The following is an 18,884-nucleotide window of genomic DNA, read 5'->3' as shown; positions in this document are numbered from 1 at the left end:
AGAATTATTTGTTTATTCTAAGTTATTTAAAAGAAAATAAAAGTACAATCCTGATAATTGTCATCTATTAGCTATTAACGATTATTAAATAAATTTGGACATAATTTTTATTAAAATGAATACGTATTTTTTTGGTGTTTTTGGTAAGTAATGTGATCTCTAGCATAAAGGTGTTTTGATTTGCAGCCAGATAAACGATCTTCTTGTCAGTGGACAGTGTACTTAATACATCAAAGTATCTTCCTATAATCCACAGAGCCCTTTGGTATGGTACAGAAGGATGTTGACTGAATGGGAAAACAGATTTACCTACGACGGCAGCCTTTTGAGGGAAGTAACCATGGAGACCAAAGGATGTAAGAGTGAATAATCCATGGAGACTTTGGCGTTGCTTGTTTCGGCACTTAAAACTGCTAAGTCCAAGCAAGTTGGTCTCTGATGACAATGTATGTATAAAGAAGTATAAAGTGTCAGTCGTTCTTGCCGACAGATAATTATTATACAGGAATTATATACAGATTTTATTATTAGCTTTATATAAGAAATATGTTTTTATCAAAAAGGTTTCGGATTTAATGTTGATCAAATCGGTTATTCAATTCGTTTCATATTAAAGTTTTTTAAAGGAAGGAGTGAACCAATGGGTCTCATCTTCGGACTTGATCTAGGGATTGCAAAGATAATCAGCCTTACTCTGGATATTCGCTGGGAGATATCTCACATGTAAAAAAATGTTCGCTTTCACATTCTCGCCTTATTCTGAATGAATAGGGAGACGCAAAAATGTGAGATGCGGATTCGGGTTTTCGAAAATGGCGGTTGAAAAATAGATTCGTATTGCCATATTGTAATTCAAGTTGTAATGTGTGTTGCCATATTGTAATTTAAGTTGCAATGTGTGTTGCCCCATTGTAATTTAATTGTGTACTATTTTTCAATATTTTATTTATTGATTTTTTATTAAAAATGTTTACTTTTTATTGTTATTTAAACATTATAACAATACAAATGTGAAATATCAAAAATCTGCTGTATAAATGCTTTGTAATTAAAAGAAAATAAATTAAAATTTAAAAATATGGCAACCTACAATATGGCATGTGAAACAGCTTTTCATTGTTTTGATGCAAGAGATTACAAATAAAAGAACAATTTTTATGATGGCAAAAACGCAACGAATAATGGGAAGAAATCTGCGATTGAATTAATTCACAGTTTATTATTTCACTACATAATTGTGTGCCCTTTTATTTATTTTTTTTATCGTACGTTGCCACGCCTCACTTTCCCACCCCTGCCGACCGAGGGGGCGACCTCCCCTTTCGTAGGGATCGCGTACACACCATAATCCGCATTATGATGGAATATGTGAAGGGATAGAAGACCAGCTACAGAAATCTACTTCAACAGCCAGTTTGTTATTAAGTTGTATTATTCATTTAAAAATATGATTATATTAGATTTTATTAGTTCTATATTCATGCAAAAGTCTACGTTAGAATACACAGAATTGAAATCAATACACATTTTACTAAGTGGATCTCCCATAGAATATTTTCGATATTTTATCTCCTCAAATTCTTAAAGTGGCCAGTTATGATTTGCTCATACTCTTTTACTTCTTCCTTCAAATCATGCACACGATAATTTTGAAAAATAAAAAAAATGTAACTTTATGTTTGTTCTTTCATAATTTTTATTTAAGTTTTCCCTGTTAAGTGGCTCATCAGGCAAATTTGGTTTTTCCATAATTTTTAAAATTTTTTTCTTGAGAGACAGATTCTCATCCAAAATATCTGTATTTCGCCTTCAAAATGCATCAAACTCGACATAAATATTCCTTATTACCTTTATACATTCCTTGGCAATATTTGGTTCAGCATGCATCGTTATTAATAGGATTTCCAATGGCATTTTATTTGTTTTCCAGTTAAAAATTTGCTTACTATCATTTATAATATTCTAAATCGTCATAGAATAAGTATTGTGTAAATATTCTTCATAAAAATATTTTTATTACTTATGTTTTTGTAGTCAGCTCTCTTTGACAGAAAAATGTAAACAAAAAATTATTCAAATTATTTTTATTTTGAAAATGGAATATTTTCGGAAAATAAAAATTGAAAAAGATGAATGAAAATCTAGCAAATTTATATTTTTATCGCTCCATAATACTTCCTGAGCATCGAAAAGTCGTTATATGAATGAAAATTTTTTTTATACCCTTCACCACTCTGTGGTGAAGGGATAGACCCATGGTTCCTTTTAAGAATATGCATAAAACCACTTTTTGATTCGATTTATGTAAGTCCCTCCGTTCATGTATTCTTGTGAACAAAGTACAGGTCGCATTTATGATCCGATTTGGATGAAATTTGGCACATGCCACTTAATTGGCCCAAGGACGAACCCTATTGAAATTGGAGAAAATCGGTTTAGATTTAGATATAGCTCCCGGTAGTACAAAATGAAAAAATTCACTGTGAAAAAAATTCATTTCGCCCAGCGTACGTCCATAATAGCTGCCATATATATTTTCGTCCGATATTAGGTAAATGGTGCACGAAACTCTCAATATTGGTCGGATTTAAACAAAATTTTGCACAGCGTACTTAATTCAGTTTAGTTTGACATCTATGAAGTTCTTCATAAATTCGGTCCAGATTTAGATATAGCTCCCTTTATATTTTCGTCCGATTTTAGGTAAATGGTTCACCAAACTCCAAATATTTGTCCGATTGAGACAAAATTTTGCACAGCATACTGAATTAAGTCCAGTTTGATGTGTGAGAAGTTTTGTTAAAATTGGTTCAGATTTGCCGGATTTCATACAAATGATACACCAAAAATTCAAGTCAGGATATTGTACACATTATCATCGTTTCCACGACAGAGGGGTCTACGATCCGAGTCTTACTCTGCCAACGTGTGTCACCTCAGCCCATTGTGTAAAGATAATAGGGCTGCTACAACAACAACAATACATTATCATCTCTTGTATGTACCCAAAATGGTGAAGGGTATCATATAGTAGGCCCCGTCGGACTTTTGAGCTATCCTTACTGGTCTTTTATTTGCCTGTTCGTCAAATGTACCGCCATGAAAGGTTTCGAGTAGTCGAGTCGAACTAGATTAGGGAACGAATAATAATTTGATAAGTAACGGTTCCCTAGGTCTCTATATCCCCTCGTTTTTATCAAAGATCGATTTATCATAATCATTATCTCATGATAAGCAGACTGATGGACGATGTAACTTTTTAACAACATTCGATATTGTTTATTTTACAACAATTTCATTTGTTTGTTTCATTGTTTTTTACAATAACAAAAGGAATTTAAACAATATCAAATGTTGTTAAAAGATACAGGAGTTTTTGGACAAAAAACCTTGCTACCTACCTACCTTAAATATACTTTCCAACAATGAAACAAAAACACAAAAATGCAATGGTTTTATGTGGTATGTGTGTGTGTGTGTTTTGTAATAATTTATTGTTTTTAAATTTCATTTATCAGACACAAGATGTTTTTACTTTTTGTATGTTTTTATGTATATTTTGCTGTTTTTTTTAATTTCATGATTTGTTTAATTTTCCATTTGATAGAATAATTTGCTTCGTTTCATATTTTTTTCATTTGTGAAAGGTAATCTTGCAGAATATGTGAAATGTTTTCTGCATTATCATATTGTGGAGAGGAAAGGGAGTGGGGTATGTAGGGGAAGGGATTGAAAGTTTTTTTTTTTGTATTTTTTTAATATATAATTTATTCTTTTGTTAAAAACGTTTCGTTTATTACTTGTATTTTTCATTTTTTTCATCTACATAAATTAATCAAAATGATATACATCATACATACTTATATAAGGATGTTTGTTTTGTTGTTCTTTTTTTTTCTTTTCTACTGTATGTTTGTTTAGCAGCATGTTTAAAAAACGGGAGCGCAATTCTTTATTAATTTCTTTGTTTTTTTTTCTTTTTTGCATTTTGTTTGCTGTGATTTTGTTGTTGTTTTTTTATAATCAATTTTACACAAGCTTACAAAATGTTTTGGAACTAGATAATTGAAACCCATACATTTATGTGAAAATAGAACGAGATACTGAATCTCCGATCGGTTTGTCATAATTGTAAAACAAAAATAATCGGTTTATACAAATAAACAAATATTATAATTAGTTTAAAAGAAAAACCAATTAATTTAACTTGGCATAACATTAGAGACCCTTCTTAACGTGTACCTTTGGCTGTTTGACATATAGAAAAAATAGCCACTAGTTCCGATAAAATGTAATGTAAATAGAGTCCACAACAGGTCAATTAAAGTCATGTTGGAAACTTTAAAGATTCAAAACTTAAAAGATTTGGTCTACTATTTTCCTGTTATTTGAATATTACTGGACGAAAGAAAAATAGTTTTTACCAAATCGATACAAATCCAGTACTCAAAATTTACTTCAACATAGTAGTATTCTTGTTGTATAACTACAAACAATTCCACTATAAAAAGCTTGGATGTTGATACATGTTTGAATGCATGATGATATAGCTTAATTAAGTAGAAAAGGAGTTTGAATTAAAATTGAGGGAAAGAAATCCATTTTATAAATATTTTTTAAATCAACCGACGTCAATTCTACACCAATTTCCTGGAAAAGATATTTAAAAAAATAATTTAAAATAAGAAGAAAAAAATCTTACGGAAGAAGGTTTCTTATAGAAAAACCAATATATTTTTTCTTTTAGCAGAAGACAAAATCGGATTTTATGGATGTCTACATAAATATGACTAACTGGGTATTTTTATAAAAGACGAAATTAGGTTTTTTAAAATAAGAATTAATATCAACATTTGTGTGGTTTTCAGCAGACCAATATGTGCCATCTTGTAGATAAAAAAATCGATAATTTCATAAAAGGTGTCCTTTTAAAGAAGTCCAAATTATAAGAATACCATATATATATGATATGGACGTCCAAAATGAACTTAGTTTATTGGACACAGAAAGAAGCTTTCACATAGAATATAAATACAGTATTCTTTTAGTAAACGAAATTGATTTTCTTATAGACAATCATAATGGTCTCGGTCTCATATAAGACCCATTTAATCAGTTTAATCTGATTATAAGAGGCAAATATATTCTCATTTTATTGACCAAATGGGCATACTTCAGAAAAGGGAAACCTTATCAAATGTTATTTCATTGCAATACGAAATTGTCTTAATATAGAATTTATGATCCTATTTAAATTTAGTGAGCATCAACAACCACCTGTGATGAAGCATAGGCTTCCATGACACGGCAAGGAAAGATTTATTTATCATGATATCACACACCCCGGCAATAAGTAGCAATCTTTGAAAAGGCAGATCCCGATAATTAGCAATTTATAATTCGAGAATTCATGATCCTATTTAAAGTTAATGAAACGGCGGCAGATGTGACCTCGGTATAAATTATTTCTCCTTAAATGTAGTTATACAATATTACTACATTCTTTCTCTTTACCAAAGCTGGAGAAGGTAATGCAATACCATTTGGGTTTCTTGAGAAGATCCATAGACCATTATTTGAAAAGCCAAATGATATTGTTTAAGAATCTTAAATGGATTAATGTGCCTTAATAATTTCTTCTTTGAAGAAACAGAATTCCCCTTGGCTTCTGTGTGAAGAATATCATTTGTTCATCTATGAGAACATCTTTTGTACACCTATGAAAAGATCTAGCCAAAATATGAAAAGCGAAAAGCCAAAATGATCTTGTTTAAGAAGGTTGAATGGATTATTTTGTGTCTTAAGAATTTCTTCTCTAAAAAAAACTGAATTTCATTTGGCTTCTGTGTGAAGAATATCATTTGTACATCTATTAGAACATCTTTTGTACTTCTATGAAAAGATCTATCGATTATCTTTAAGCTCTTCTCTCGTCTTTTAAGGAAAATGATGTAGACATTATAAAATGTGTGTGTGTGTTTTCTTTGTTGTCTTCTTCAAAGAACCAAATAACCCTGCCACGGTTTACAGCTAAAATGTCTAAATATTAAATATATTCGGCAATAATGATTTAAAAACATTACATTTATATATGTAAAAAATCGATATATATATTTTTTAAATATGCTTATAACAAACTACGATTTACAAATGGTACAATGTTCATTTTATTGTTATCAATTTTTATTTCCACTGTACAAAATGTATAACTCTTTTTTTCTGTTTTGGATTTTTATTAATAACTCAACTATGTTGAGTTGGTTGTTTGTAAACCGCAGTGGGGTCTATCTGTCTCCATAACATGTAGTAGAGGTTCATTACAGCAAATATATCAATAAATAATAATCATATATATATATATATATATGTTGTTTTGTTTTTTAATTATTTCGTTTCTCATTTGTAATTATATACGATTTTTATTCATAAACATTTTCAATATTTTTTTGTTTTTTTTTTTGTTGATGAAGAAAACAATTCTACTTATTTTTCACATTATCTGGCATATAATCTGTTATACGATAAGGGTTTACATAAGTGTTATATACTTATAAATTACATTCAACTCCAATAATAATATTATTTTGTTTTTAACAGAAACCAATCTCTAAGCTTTTTTTGTATCTCTCAAATGGTTAATAACATTAAAAAAAACGTTTGATAGAGGAAAGGTGGGGGCTTAAAGGGGTTACTTTCTTGATCTATGAATCCTGAAAATAATAAAAAATGTGTAATTAAGGGACAACACCTCAGTTCTAATAACCTGGAAAGCAGAATTTTTTTTAAAGTATATCATATACTTGTGTTAATAGGGACAATTCGAAAAAAAAAATACTAAGAAAATGTATGCTTAGTAGTGGACCGATAATGAAACCCCATTTTGAAAGAATAAACAATTTGAATATGGTGGTATTTTTTGGCAGCTATATTGTAGGCCATATACAAATATAAATTAGCAAAATAATATGGCTTCACATTTGTGCAAGCCTTTCTCCATATATAAAACTTTGGCCTTTTTCAGGAATGTTTTCTTCCGGCTAAAGACGTAACCATAGAATTTCCAATTTTCATAGAACAAAAAATAAACAACCTCTAAAGATAAAAAGGGGAAAATGGACTGTGGAGTAGGAGAATAATTATTCTAAAGAAAAAAATATAGCTACACTAAATTTTAACACGGTGAAGAAGGAGAATTATTATTTGTAGGATATGATGAGTTACCCGATGATGACGTAGAAGAAGAGGCTGATCCAGATGATGTAGAGGTAGAGGACGATGATGATGGCATAAGAGATGATGATGATGCCGATGGTGAAGTTGTGGAATTGGTGCGAATTTCACTATTATTATCATCTGCATTATTTGAACTACCAAAGCCTGAACTACTAAGTGAATCGTAGGGTACATTTGTTGTACCACACAGCTGTTGTTGTTGTTGTTGTTGTGGTACTGTTTCTAAATTATTATGCATAAATCTATTGGTAACAGTTGCTGCTGCTGCCGCCGTTGCTGATGACGATGTTTCAATTTTCTCGGCTGGTCTAGTAATGTCTTTTGATGTTGTTGTTGCGGTTGCTGCAGCAGCTATAGCATTAACAAGTATGGATTTGCCATTTTCATCTAAAATAATATTAAGTTTATCTTCCATAATTGGCTTGTGGTGTAACGGTGTTTCACTTTCCGCCTCCTCTACATTGGTGGGAACATTTAAACGCAGTCCCTTCTTTAGGTCTTCCGTCAGCAGTTCATGCAACGTTGTGCCATCCCGTTGTTTTGATATTTTATAGATAGCTGGGCATGATTTTGATGATTTGACATCATTGGTATCCTTGATGTCGTGCATTTCATTTAATTCCATATTACTGTCACCGGGTAGATTATCTACAAGAAATCAGTATTTTTGAAGAGGAAGAGAAGGGGGTAGGTAAATTAAATATTATTTATAAACTGTATGATTTACCAAATAACTTAACCCAATAAAAGCCAAGACATTAAAACAAAAGTAGAAAAATACAAAAAATAAATAACAGGTAAAGTTGTGGAATTGATGTCGGTGCCCCTACATCACCAATCCCTAAGTTCTAGGTCACCTCCATCCTAAAGTGACGCTGGTGGGCTAGACGACCTTGTGACTCAGTGTTTCACAATGTGACTGCATTGACACCACCAGTCTCGACTTAAAAAAGCGTAGCTTCAACAATCAATTCTACCCCCAATGGATTGACCACATCCAACGATTTAATGAACTTTTGTATATGCACTTCCAACTATATTACACGGATCTTCTCCTCAATCTAATTGAGTAAATCGGTTCTTTCCGTCGCTGCAAAGAGTCTTCTGATCCACCTGTGGGATAATTCATCATTGACGGCGAATCATCTCGAGGAATTGTACAAATAGCATTGAAAGTGACTTCTCGATTGAAAGAATTCCGACATCTCTGTAAAGGTGGCTCAAATTAAACCTTTAACCGAGTAGATACAATGTACGGTCTCGAGCATATGCTGTACCCGAACACCTCCTTGAAGGGAACAACAATCCCAGATATAGCTATTGTCCAAGAAACCGGTCACTGTAAATATTATGTTACTGCGGTCAAATACAAGAACTGTACTATATTCCCTCAATTAATTATAAGTCAAAATCCGATCTTTGAAAACCCAACGAAGCCAAAAATACAATGAACAAGAAAGCGCATTTGGAGAGAATTATTCTAACAGATCAAAAGAAGAGCTTACTTTTCCCAGGCTCAAGGTAAATTTAAACTATATTATAGACTGCTAACTTATCCACAAAATTTAACCCCTCCACATGCTGTTAAAATGTTCAATCTTACCTTCATAAAACGCTGAATGCCTTTGGGCTTTACCACCATCCGTTTGAAATTTATCCGCCATTGTTGCTGCATAATGATTATCTTCAATACTGCCAGCACCCACCGGATGATCTGTGGTTATTTGTAGCTGACACAATGCCAATGCCGTATCATCAGTCAAGCCAATATTTAAATTATTGGCCAAATTATTGAACGTTGTTGGACTTTCATCATCCTGAGACATTCGTTGAGGCGTGTTGATCAACAGTGGCTGCTGGGTCATCAAATTGAAATTTTCCAATTCGTGTCGACGATGATCGACGTTCTCATTTATGTAATTAATGTGTATCGGTGATGTTTGTAAATTCAATTGGGAACGACGTTTGTTGTGTTCATCCTGTTCCTGCAGCTTCTGTTGTGATGGTGCGGCGGCATAGCAAATGGAAGCTTTATTTGACGGACAATTGGCCAACAGTTTTGATTTGAGTATTTGTAAATCTTTGACATCTTTGGAATTATAGGTGCTGGGTGGATATAATGATGCCGTGTTGCTGCTCGTATGGTGCGGATCATTTGTGGTGCCCATTTTTGTCTTGAAATACATATCAATGTCTGTAAGTGAAACAAATACAAGAACAGAAATGGGATATATATGAAATTTGGTATTTTCTAGAGTAGCGCTGGCGAAAAAAATTGGTTGGAGGGTGTGCGCAGCACACTGCGTAACCCTACCTACACACACACATTACCTTCGGCATAGTCTTCTTCACCGCGACCACGACAATTCTCAAAATAGAAACTGGGTAAATTCTCAAGAACTTTATTCAATGTCTGCTGTTGATATTTGTAACCTTCGCGTAGACGCAATACTTGATGGGCGCTGAATTTGCGTATTTTATTGCGTTGGAAGACATAATTTTCGCGTACCCAATTCAATTGACCGGTGGAATATTCACGAACCTTTTTCACCTAAATCATACATATATACACATACATTTTATATATTTTTGTTGTTTTGAAAAATTTACAAAATAACTGAAATAAAAATATATCTAAAAATATTAGATTAACAAAATAAAGATAGATATACATATGACAGTGGCGGTGAGCGAGACGCTTATGCTGCGGTGTTCAATTTTCATCGTTTTATTTATTTTTTTTTCGAAAAACCAATTTTTGTATTTTAAAAATTTCCTTTTTTGTTTTGATTTTAAATCAACTGTGTGTGCGAAACATTGAACACTCCTTCACCTGGGCATGATGTTCAAAGGTGATGTTTGAAATGAGTCATGCCCAATATTTGTTTTGGTATTTCGGCACAGTGGCATGCATTTATTTTATGTACCGAGATCAGGTATGGTACCAAAAAACCAGATTTCCTTTTGAATGATCCTTTTTGAAGATATGCAATATTAATACTGGGAAAGAAATAATGGTCGATTTGAGCATTAAAGACCATTTTAGAAGAGTCTTCTTTTTTTATACTATCCACAAGAATGCCTTTTTAGAATATCAAAAAAGTCTTGTTCATTTTTTTTGGTCATAGTAATTTGGTCTTTTTAGACGTTTTAAAAAAAATATGGAAGGCCAGAAAAGTTGTTCTCGGGAAACCAAAGATATGATCCAAAATATTCCTAATAGAGGATAATATCAAAAGTACTTCTCTAAAATCTTCTTCTAAAGGATTATAATGTAAAGAAGATAAAAATTACTTTCCACATATTATTCAAAATGTACAGTAATAGAGGGCAGTACCAAAAGTACTTCTGCAAAATGAGTTTCTAATGAATTTAAGCCATGGCTTTCTGAAAGGAATTTTGTGAACTTCTATTAATGACTTTGTCTATACAAAATATTTTTGATTTTCATTAAGAATTTCCTGCGGAAAAGAACATCTAAAAGAAAGCCAGAAGGGTATTTTCAATAGTTTGATTTGGATTTTCTTATAGAAGCCTAGAAGTTTTTAGAGGGTCAGAAGTGTGCTCTTACAAAGTACAAGAAGAGTTTCATTATTAAAAACAGAATGGGGCTTCATAGAGATGAGCAGGTGGGCAAATGATGATCCACATATGACCCAAAATTAATAGAGGTGGTATCATCCTGTACAAGTACTTCTCCAACCTATTCTTCTAGAGGGACGAAATGGTTTTCTAATAAAATATTGCCATGGACGTCTAAAAGGACCTGTAAGAAGTAGGTCTTTATAGACGACCATATTTTTGATCTTCATTATAAAAGCTGACTGGGCCAAAAACGTCTTCTTAAAAATATTCATGATTTATAAGAAGACGCTGATTCTCATATTCTTGGATCAATAATAGTTTCTTTATAAGATACCATAACGAATATATTTATAGAAAAACCTAGAATGGTTTTCTTACCAGAAGGCCAGAAGAATAAGGGAATATCAGAAGAAAATATCGATAGGGTAATCCCATATATTTATTTATATACACATTGTAATATCAAAAAAGTCTTTCTATAGGAAATCTTCCAGGTCAAAATCATTTACATTCCTAAAGGTTTTGTTTTCTTGATCACCGTACATAAAATAAATTCAGCTCTAGCACAGCCCCTCGCTGTGAGTTCTTTGTTTGTTTTCAAAGTTCAAAGATTTGCATATTTGCAAGTTTTCCACTTTTGTTTTCTTCATTTGTGCGTGTTTTTACAAACGAAGAAAAGATAAATTGAACACAAATATATTATGAAATACGACGTTACATCAGTTAGAAAATGTTCCAATTGTCAAGTAAATTGGGACACACGAGAAGATACGGCAATGCGTTATTTACGAAGAATTACACAAAAAGAGACAAACGTCATACAGGATGTCAACCAATACATTCAGCAACCAACAACAATGACTCTTTGGCTGTTAAATGTTTAGATTTTGTCGTGTTTTGCTCAGAAAATAATTATGGGCAAATAACTAATACGCAAACAAACAACATTATTATTATTATTTTTTTTTTTTTTTGATTATTTTTTACTTGGTAAGATTTGTGTTTAAATATGCTCAACACACGTGCAGCCTGTTTTCTTGTTTTGTTTTTTAAGATTTTAAGAGAGGTAGCAGTTCAATGTAGGATATACCAAATCATGCGAAGAAATAATTATCATCATCGGTTATTGTTTACTACGTCGACGCTTGTAATCAACAAAAACACATCAACTTTGTTTTTTTTTCATTATGTTTGACCGATTTGAATTGAATTTCACTGGTTTATTAACATTGGAATTGAATACTTGTTATTTCAAAAATTTGCCCTCAGTCGATGTTTTGTTTTATTGTAATTTTTTAACGAAGAGGAGTTTCTCACCAATGTCGTCATCCTTCTCATGTTTTTTTATTGTCTTAACGTACCCATATATAAAATTATTCGTGTATAATTCGTTTCTTTTCTAGCTGCAACGAAGTCTTCATCTGAGTTCGTGTTCAAAAATAAAAAAGTAATTATAGAATTTATTTGGAGGAAACAAAAAAGGAATGGGAACCTAATGTATACTCAAGAATGTTGTAGGGAATAATAATTTTCAAATAAAAAAAATTAATACATAACAAATTATAATTAAAAAAAAAATCCGAAACTGAATTACAAAAAATGCTTATAGGTCTGTACGATAATTTTTAGGAAACATGAGCAATTTTGAAACACTTTCAAAGACAAAACCAAAATCCGTTGTAAGGTCAACAAATTACTGAGGGTTTAATTTGTAGGAAATGTTAAGGCTTCTTGGAATGTTTCAATGTTTTTGATATATAAAGACAAAAAAAAAACAAATATCAACTTTTTGGAAATACTGTTGAAATATAACCTGGAAAAATTTAATATAGCTTCAATAAGACAAACTCTCCTTCAAAGAAAGAACATATTTTTCTTCAGTCCGAATGGATATGAGAAAAAATGGTATTAAAAACGTAATATTGGAGACATAAGCGACTTTACCATATGAATCTAAAATTAATAGTCCGAATATATTTTTGATTTTTCTAAATGTGAAAAATTAAGGGGTTGCGAAAATGTGATAGTCTGTTTATCTAAACAGTAAATTTTTTTTTGAATATGATGTGAGAGGAAGTTCTAAATCATACAGTAAGTCTGACCACTGGTTTTTATAAAGACTTGAGATCACGAGTATTTTATAAAGGCCATTTTGTCTTCGTGATAGACCATATGGTCTGTAAAGGACCAACAGATCTATTATAAAGACTAATTGTTCTGTGTATAGAGACAACAAATCTTTATACCAAATTGGTATGTGTATGTAATTTTTCAGTATAATATACTGGCCCATATACAGTCCAAAGTGAGGGAAAGGTAATGATTTTTAAATACACCAGAAGATGGAGAATCTGGCAAATAGGTAAGAGGAATATTCAGATTAAAGGAGAAGAATCAAGAGGAAACAAATTTGAAACGTTTGTGTTATTTAATTTTATTTCTAAACAAAAAAAGTTGTCGACTACAAACGCCCTCTTATAATGTGCAATCAAGGCTACTATAATACATAAACCAAATTACATTTGTACTCACAAACAGAAACATTTTTTTTTATTTTATATACAAACTGAAGATCCGCTATTCTCTCTTTCCAATTAACGAAAATGTATTTAGATTAGATTTAAATTAAAGCTATAATTCCAATTAGTTACATAGTGCCAAACTGAAGATCCGCTATTCTCTATTTAGATTATATTTGAATTTAAGCTTTAATTCCAATTAGTTACATAGTGCCTTCTTTGGATCTAATCTACCTTGAGATTTTATTTCGGGAATATTTGATTACAAACCCACCCCCATGCCATTATTTGTGTGAAAGTTAATTTTTTCCGTAGCCTGTGTTTTTGGGATCAATTATTGATTTGATTGTTGATATATATGTATAAATTCTGATTTGAAAATAGAAATGTAATAAAATAATTTCTACAAACCATTTCATTGTATTATTGTGATTATTACTTATTATCCCATATGTTCGTACCTACGTACAGACATACATATAAATTACCAAACAACGCATACACTCTGACAATGTTCTGTCTTCAGTGACATCCTATTGACGCTCCACCACTGCTACACACATATATATATAGTCATATCTTTGTTGCAAAACAATTCGATATACCTGATCATAATATTGATCCTTAAGCGCTGTCAAATGATTTGAGCCCATATCACGAAATTCTTTCAAATGTTTAGCCTGAGATGAGTAACTATTTTGTATCCATTCAACTTGTTGTGTACAATTTTCACGTATACGATGGACCTAGGCAGCAACAGCAAATGCAATCACAATAGAAAACATTATTAATAATAATTCAGTTATTAAAAAACAGGGATTGAAAGAAATAGCAACATTGAGTAAATAGATGTGTGTGTCAAAATGTGTGTATTACTTGCTGAGCATAATTTTCCCTTAAACGTTCCAATTGTTGACTCTTATAATTCTCAATACTATCCAACATGGCGTAGATTTGGCGAGCTCTCGGTGATTTCTTGTTACGTTTTGCACAGCAAGTGAATTTATCAAATATACCAAATCTACGAAAAGAACAAAAACAACAATAATAAAGCAAATCATAAAATTCGTATTTGAAAATACTTGGATTTAGCTTACCTATTAAATATTTGCCTAAAACCTTGAACAATTAGGGTTAGGAGTAAAAAGGCGGTGGCTGCTGCTGTACCCGATAGTAAACTACCGATTTTAACGCGATAGAAAATAATGGGATCTATTTGTAATCTGAAGAATTAAAAAAATTATATTTATTTATTTTTTTAATTTAGCTTCCATAATTGCTTACCTTATAAAAGCCGATGCATTACCCATAACATTGTAAGCATAACAGGTATAAAGGCCACTATCACGTCGTGTTATATTGTTTATCAGCAATGAACCATTTTCAATTAATGCCACACGTTCCTTGGCATCTTGTCGCTGCAGGCTGACATTCAACGTTGTATCTTCGTTCGTCAAAGAGTTAAACTCAAACTTGCCCAATTCTTTGTCATTGTGATTGATAATAATTGGCCGTTTATCTGGATCAGCATGATAACGTAGTATCTTGTTAGTTGGTGTAACCTTCATGGGGAACAATCACATAAAAATAGAAAAAAGGAAAAACATTTTATATAAGAAAAAGACATACGTTTTAATGTGAAAATAACATTCATCATTTTGGATAAAAGTACGTCAGAATATAATAATGCAAAAGAAAGCAAAAATAAATAAATGTTCCATTATTGTGCACGTTTTACATACACGGGATTTTGCACGAATCACTGAGAAACATCTAATTCTAGAAGCGAAACAGGCAATAATTTTCTACCACATACTCATGACACATGCGGATCATTTACATCGTTCTTTTAGTCAGCATAGCAATATGCTTCCGTTGCTGTACCTTTTTCAAACGAACTAACTATCGCAGTTATGTCCCAAGAAGCCGCACAACCTAGAAGTATATTTCGGAAGAATATATGACCGTGAGGCCAAGAGTCGTACTGCTTTGTTTACTAGCTAATTCAGGTTTTATTTGAAGCAAATGCTGTTTTCCATATATTTTGATAAAGTATACAAACGAATCATAAAAAATTAATGGGGGAAATTTTCAAATGAACTATCTGGCCTGATGAGCGTCAGATCCCGACACACGCCTGGATATTTTTTATTCACAATATTAATTCAGCATACTTTTTCTGTCAATTTAGTAACGTATTTTTAAAGAAAAATTCATTTCAGCAAAGTTTTTCAATATAAAATGTCCATTCAGTAATCTTTTGCTGCTAACAGCAGCTAACATTTTCCATATAAAAAGTCAATTCGACTAACTACTGATATAGAAAACTCTTATTCAGCTAAGTCTTTCTCTAGAAAAGTCTAATTAAGCAACGTACAATTTATAGAAGAAGTAAATTCAACCAATTTTATATATAGTTGAACCAAATTCTGCAATGTTTTTATAGAATTTTTCAAATCAGCAAATGTTTTCTTTGAAAGAAGTCAATTCAGCTAATCGTTTGTATAGAAAAATTCAATTCTGCTAACTTTTACTATGAAAAAAAGAAATTCAGCTAAGTTTTCCAAAAGAACATTTTATTTCCATTGGAAAGGTAATAATCACAGGGTTAATAATCTCTTAATTAATGAAGAGATGAGGCCAGTACATGCTGAGTCAAGGGGTATTTTTACATTGCAAGTCATTGGGTATTTTTGCATTAGGAGCTAGCAGAATACATTATGAATTATGTATATTTTTCTAGGTGAAAAAAGGCGGTTAGGGTCAATTTGGATATGTTTAATTCTGCATGTTTCCCAAAGAAGTATCTGAATATATAAAATGCTAAAAAAACACTGTTTAACTATCTGAATTTTTTACAAAACACTATCCTCTCCAAAAATGGGTATATACATAGATTTTAAATTTGTTCAAATACCAAAGCACATGCCACCCTTTTCAAAATTTAAAACATCTCAAAATACTTACCCAAATAACATCTGGCGCTGGACTGCCGGAAAAACTACAATCTAATTTTGCCGTCGAATGCAATTCATGCATTTTCAAATCGGTCGAATTCAACAGCGCCGGTTTCGTACAGTTCAACGACTTCAATATTTGTATCATATCACCGGGATAACCGTGTAGACACTTCAGTGAGGATATCAATAAATCTAAATCTTCAGCCTTTTCCGATGAGGTAAATTCTTCGTCGCTATCGACATCACTGATGGGCGGGCTGCTATCGGCTATGAGGTAATTACTGCTTGACGACGACGTTGCTGCCCCCGTCAATGTATGTCGATGTAAACGCAGTGTATTATTCGTCGATGTTAGCCACGAGGCAAGCCAATATAGCTTGCAATTGCAAATGTAATCGTTATTTAAAATGTTTATAAATCGTAGATTTGGCAGGTATCTTAACGATTCGGGTAAATAGGAGAGATTGTTGTGTCCCACATTGAGACGTTCCAGATATTGGAGATGGGCAATTTCTGGGGGTAGTTGTTGCAGCCCATTGTGGGCGAGTAGTAACACCTTTATGTTTGGTGCATTTAGGAATAGAGTTTTGGGAAGTTTCTTTAAATTTGGATTGTATTGCAGCGAAAAGTGTGACAAATGCTTCAATATTGTCGGATCGACATGTGAGACATCGGTGCGTGACACCAAATTGTTGAACTTTTCGATTGGCGTGTGTTCCAAACGGAACGAGATTAGATTTCGCTGATGCATCAGTATGCCACTGGGTAGTTGGGTAAAGCGATTATTACTCAAGTCCAAATGCTGCAATCGTTGCAACGGATGGAATAGTATGGAGGAAATTGTTGTTAGGTTATTCGATGATATGTTGAGAGTAATTAAATTGCTCAACGACTCGAATGCTTTGCGATCGATGCTTGTGATGTGATTCACCGATAAATCCAAGTGTAACAGCTTCTGAAGATTGTAAAAGGAATTCTTGTTGATACTTTGCAGGTGATTGCGCTGCAACAGCAACAGTCTCAGCTCATTGTTGAGGGCGAAGAAATTGTCGGGAAACGATAACAGCTTGTTGTCGGCCAAATTTAAGATCTGCAAGTCTCTCATCGAACGGAACAGTTGGAAGGGCAACACCTGTAGGTCGTTGTGAGCCAGGTATAGTCTTTGTAATTTGAAAACACCATCGAAAGTGTTGCGCGGCAGATCAACTATTTGGTTCTGCGTCAAATTCAAAACCTTCAATTCGCTTAAATTATTAAGGAATGCCCCGTTAAGGGTACGCAAACGATTGTTGTCCAAGCGCAACTCTCTCAGCAGATTGGTGTGATGAAGCGGCGAGAAATTACACTGTTGAGAATCGATACGATTGCTCGAAAGCTTAAGTACTTTTAAACGTCTCGAAACATGTGCTCTTATCCAGCTAATGCATTCCACCTGATTATCGGATAGATCTAAAACTTCTAAATATTCAAAATTTGATTCATACCGGCTGAAAAGATCTTCCAATTGAGGATCCCGCACTGCGCTCGATATCCATTGGAAATTTTGGACACTTTCCAGCTGTTGCAGTTGGAGCAAGTGGCCACCATCTGTTGCACTGCCGCCATAACAATGCTGTAGGGTGATATGGGTATATTTGATATACTTTTTCGCTTTAAGCTCTTCGTTTATGTTCGACACGGAAGTGTTTTCACAGAATAATTTGAAAACATTTAAATCACCACCGTCGGCGGCATTCGAAGAACCCACAAACAGTGGACTTATAAAGGCCACATTATCATCTTGATAGTCGGCCAATATGTCGCGTTCTTGTATCTCATCGTTGGCATCCTTGGACGACGAAGACCGGAAACCAAAAGCCTCAAATGGATTAAAGATATGTGAAAAGAATCGATTAACCTCTTTGATGGGCTTTTGATGACTGGACGTGGATGGGTGTTGAATAAATGTGGTGGTTGCCGGTTCATGGGCCAATTGCGATGAGATACATGATGTTGTTAGAGTATCTGGTGGTTGTGGTTGCGGTTGTCGCTGTAATTTGGTAATTGAGTCTTGGACTGCTTGTACTACAAATGAACGATGATAACGTTGAAGTTTGGGACCACTGGCCACAACTTGATTTACATCATCATTCTTGTTGTTTTGCAACAATTGTAAATTATTTATGTCAATAGTAAGGAATAGAACCAATATCAGGGAGATCTGGGATATTGTTTCCATTTTTCTGTTTGTAATTTTAGAAATGTATGTGGCATAATTTTATCATTCCCGCTAGGCATATTATTTCTGTAAAAGAGAGAGAAAAAAAGAAATGAAGAAAAATGGGAATATCGATTAGTCAGATGTTATTGTAAAAATAGATAATGGATTTACATATATTTTATAAAAATAATTATAAATTATTAATAATATTTTTTTTTTATTTTTTTATTTTTATCACATTGTCTATCAGCTAAAATGATTTTGAAATTTAGGAGAAGATGAAGAAGATGATGGGTTTCTTTTTGATGCAAGATTGATAGATGTGGGAATGTATATTATCGGAGAGATGAGCTAAATTCAATCAGAAGCGTCTATTGGTTGCGGTTA

The 18,884-nt window shown here is 32.6% G+C and overlaps 1 protein-coding gene across 1 annotated transcript; it reads right to left on the bottom strand.

The window, feature by feature from the left end:
- Positions 1-7,149: 7,149 nt before the first annotated feature.
- Positions 7,150-18,427, bottom strand: LOC133330372 (uncharacterized). Its single transcript, XM_061538827.1, has 10 exons — positions 18,420-18,427; positions 16,305-18,216; positions 14,622-14,899; positions 14,435-14,560; positions 14,214-14,358; positions 13,943-14,083; positions 9,565-9,784; positions 9,371-9,427; positions 8,837-9,313; positions 7,150-7,881 (listed from the first exon to the last, which is right to left on the bottom strand). The coding sequence occupies exons 1-10, from the start codon at positions 18,425-18,427 to the stop codon at positions 7,172-7,174; spliced, it is 4,074 nt and encodes a 1,357-aa protein (XP_061394811.1). The 3' UTR covers positions 7,150-7,171.
- Between the last annotated feature and the right edge of the window lie 457 nt (positions 18,428-18,884).

The sequence above is a fragment of the Musca vetustissima genome, unplaced genomic scaffold, assembly GCF_032173495.1.
Source record: "Musca vetustissima isolate MV318-11 ecotype Yass unplaced genomic scaffold, APGP_CSIRO_Mvet_v1 utg19615, whole genome shotgun sequence".
Lineage (NCBI taxonomy): Eukaryota > Metazoa > Arthropoda > Insecta > Diptera > Muscidae > Musca > Musca vetustissima.
This window is presented reverse-complemented; position numbering and strand designations above follow the sequence as displayed.